Raw genomic sequence first — 3,331 nt, forward strand, 5'->3', positions numbered from 1 at the left:
AGGAATCTTATCCAAGTTGTAGGCTTGTCAATACTGGTCAGTCAGTCGTATCTGACATAAAGGATCCGCGAATGAAACTGACCACAAACACCATTAACTAAAGTGAATTATATGGCAGTAATCAGCAATATGCTTTCACACAAATAACTTTATTTTTGAATGTTTCAATATGTGTTGACACAAATGACTTATCTGAAATTTTCATTGATACAACATGGCACTGAGTTGCGTAGAAATGCGTAGAGACATTATTGCTTGATGGCGTCAGGAACCGATGAATCGGCGTTTTGAACCGGTTCAATGAGCCGATCTGTCAGAAAAGAACCGGTTCAATGAGCCGATCTGTCAGAAAAGAACCGGTTCAATGAGCCGATCCGTCAGAAAAGAACCGGTTTGTGGAAATGAATCGGACTTTGCATCACTAGTAACAATCAGTCCACTGAAGGAGAGTTGAAGTGACAACCCAAGTGCAGTTTATTTTCACAAAGACAAAACATAATCAAAACATAATCCAAAAGACTTGACTGGAACAGACTTGACTAGGCATGATCAGACTTGCATCGTACAGACTTGACTTGGCACAAACAGACTCACCGACAGCAGGTTACAACATCAAAGCTAGACCAAGAACAAAAGCAACATTAGGGCTATTTATATCAAACAATGAGGGTCACATGACAATAACCAACCAATGAGAAACAAGACACATGAACCAAGGAGCCAATCAGAACATAACACACAGACAAGGGAATCACATGACAGAACATGACTGTGGCCAAACTACAAAACAAGACATGAAAACTATGAACAAGAAACAAAACCCAAACCCCACGTTACAATGCCAAAAAGGGGATCATACTGGAGCTTGGAGTTGTGATACCTCATTATATTTTTTCTTTCATAATTAGTAATAGTGGTAACTAAACTAACCTTACCAATCTCCCTGGACAATGATTAATAGAAGAGTTTCTTGCATATGCTATTTCCATCCCTGAGGCCGAGTGCATGAGTGTGGTCTATATTTGACACCCAAGTGTTTGGTTCTCCCGTTTACTGTGGAGTCAGCTGTGTGCGATGGACAGACTGTAATGTGAGATGCACCTTATACCTACCCAGACAACCTGCAGTCAAGCTGGTGAATCTCTTTACCAATAGCCCAGTCTGAGTGCCTGTCCCCACTTCTCCATTTCTTTCACTGGGTAGAAGACTTCCAGTCAAAGAGGGGGGCAAACAAGACTTGCTGTGCACTCTCTTCGAGAGGGGAAGAGTGCAACAAGGAGGGATTCTGTCTTCCTAACGTCCTTTAACCTTGGTGTTATCAGCCCAGGGGAATTTGCATTGGCCCCTCCACACTAAGAGGATACACCGGTAAGGCTCCAGCTTGTGAAACAGGTGCACTGGTGGGACCCATGCAAAGAAATTGGTTTTCATAGCTTGAGAGGTGGCAAATTAGTTGCTTTGACAGAGAGGATGGATGTTGGTTCTGCTGTAATTTTATATATATATATATGTTGACTTGCTGCAAGAGGACCTTGTATTCCTGCTCATGTTTAATGGACAGACATTACATGGCTGTGCCAAAAATAAATCTGGCTTCAATGCTGATAGAGAAACATCTGTTCAAAGGTGCTACACTTCCATCCCACTCTTCAAAAAAAGCTATATCCTAGATTTTTGTTGTTGTTGTTGAGAAAATACAATATTCAGAATACTGCAGTACTAAAAAAACAAAGTGCATTTGAATGCAGTCTTTGATGTAGAGTTCCATATGTTTATCATATGCAGTTTAAGTGGTTTATGTTGTTATTATCTGTCTGTATGGGTTTTGGAGTTGCTACATTATGAAAATGCAGTCTTTGATGTAGAGTTCCATATGTTTATCATATGCAGTTTAAGTGGTTTATCTTGTTATTATCTGTCTGTATGGGTTTTGGAGTTGCTACATTATGATTCTTTGGAGTTCTTGATGTTTCACTTTAGGTTCTGCAAAGAGTTCGGATTCAATCTTTACAGCACCATTACATAGCTGATTTTCTAAACAGTGAGAGAAATAAAATAAAAATATTAATGGAAAAAAAAATTTTTTTCTGTGACATCAGGCTGTAAATGCTTTTTTATTGTGACTTGAAACTTTATTTTTAAGGTGTACCTCACTACAGAATGACTCTATAGTGAAAGCACTGTACAATCACAAGGTGATTTGTGGGAACAAAACCAGGATAAATCTATATGCCTTCAAACTGATACAGTGATAAGGAATATTTCAGATTATTGAATTTTTATTAAACAAAATACCTCTTATGATTTGAGATGGCACTTTCGAAGGGGTGAAAAAGGGGTGTGTTTCTAAATGCAACACACTGAAGGCACAACCAAATTAGCGCAGGGATTTATCCCACACCATGTGTTTCTAAATGCAACACACTGAAGGCACAACCAAATTAGCGCAGGGATCTGCTCAGGTTTCGTTGCTTCACTCTGTTGAGCACCAGTGAAAGGACAGGAGAGGGGTTAGACTCACAGCATTGCTACCAGTCAACAATCTGTTTACAAATCTTGCTCAAGTATAAATAAAGCAGAAGAGTTTAAGAATGCAGAAATGACAATGATTTTTCAGTGGTGCTTTTTGTGGTGGTATTTTTTTCTCTCTGTGCTTTATATAAACGGTCTGCTGTATACCTCAGTTTTTTATGTAATGGTTGTGTATTAAAGCTGATGTGTGAGGCTTCAAGAACAGATACCACAAATTCACTGCTAGTGCAAATTGTTATTAGTGCATTAAGACAAAATCTTGCAATCAACAAATGTATTTAAACAAATGAACATAATGAATCGCTCATGCCCTTCTGTTGTCTCATTATTTCTGATTTCTTGAATTTTATAGTGCCTCCTGCTGGGCTCATCCACACTCTTCGGAGATACTGGAAACATGGCACAGTAAGAGACGGGGAAAATATATACTGTGCTTTTAAAGAAATATTTCACCCAAAAATAACAACTCTGTCAATATTTACTCACTCTCAAGACATTTAAAACCTGTATGACTTTATTTATTCTGTGGACTACAAAACTAAAAATGATGGAAACTGTGCAGGTTACTTTTTTCATGCAGTTACAGTGAACAAGTGTTAAAGCTTTCATAGCAAGGTATAAGTAGTTCAAGTACTTCAAGATGTAAATTTCAGCCTGTCTCTTGCATAAAGCTACTGTATGGCTTCAGAAGACTTGAAATATGTTGTATTGTATCATCCACTTTCATATACTTTTATGGTGCTTTTTATCATTTAAGCTTGAAAACTTCAGTATATTACCAAAAAAAAAAAAAAAAAAA

General features: G+C 37.9%; 1 protein-coding gene across 1 annotated transcript in view; it reads left to right on the top strand.

The window, feature by feature from the left end:
• The first annotated feature begins 1,174 nt into the window (after positions 1-1,174).
• The window catches only part of LOC107746151 (myotilin-like), a 29,235-nt gene continuing 27,078 nt past the window's right edge, over positions 1,175-3,331 (top strand). The window contains exons 1-2 of the mRNA XM_016560247.1: positions 1,175-1,368; positions 2,885-2,937. Of these exons, the coding sequence (XP_016415733.1) occupies positions 2,930-2,937 (8 nt within the window). The 5' untranslated portion in view covers positions 1,175-1,368; positions 2,885-2,929. The remainder of the gene's footprint in view (positions 1,369-2,884; positions 2,938-3,331) is intronic.

The sequence above is a fragment of the Sinocyclocheilus rhinocerous genome, unplaced genomic scaffold (genome assembly GCF_001515625.1).
Source record: "Sinocyclocheilus rhinocerous isolate Xijiao unplaced genomic scaffold, SAMN03320098_v1.1 scaffold348, whole genome shotgun sequence".
Taxonomy (NCBI): domain Eukaryota; kingdom Metazoa; phylum Chordata; class Actinopteri; order Cypriniformes; family Cyprinidae; genus Sinocyclocheilus; species Sinocyclocheilus rhinocerous.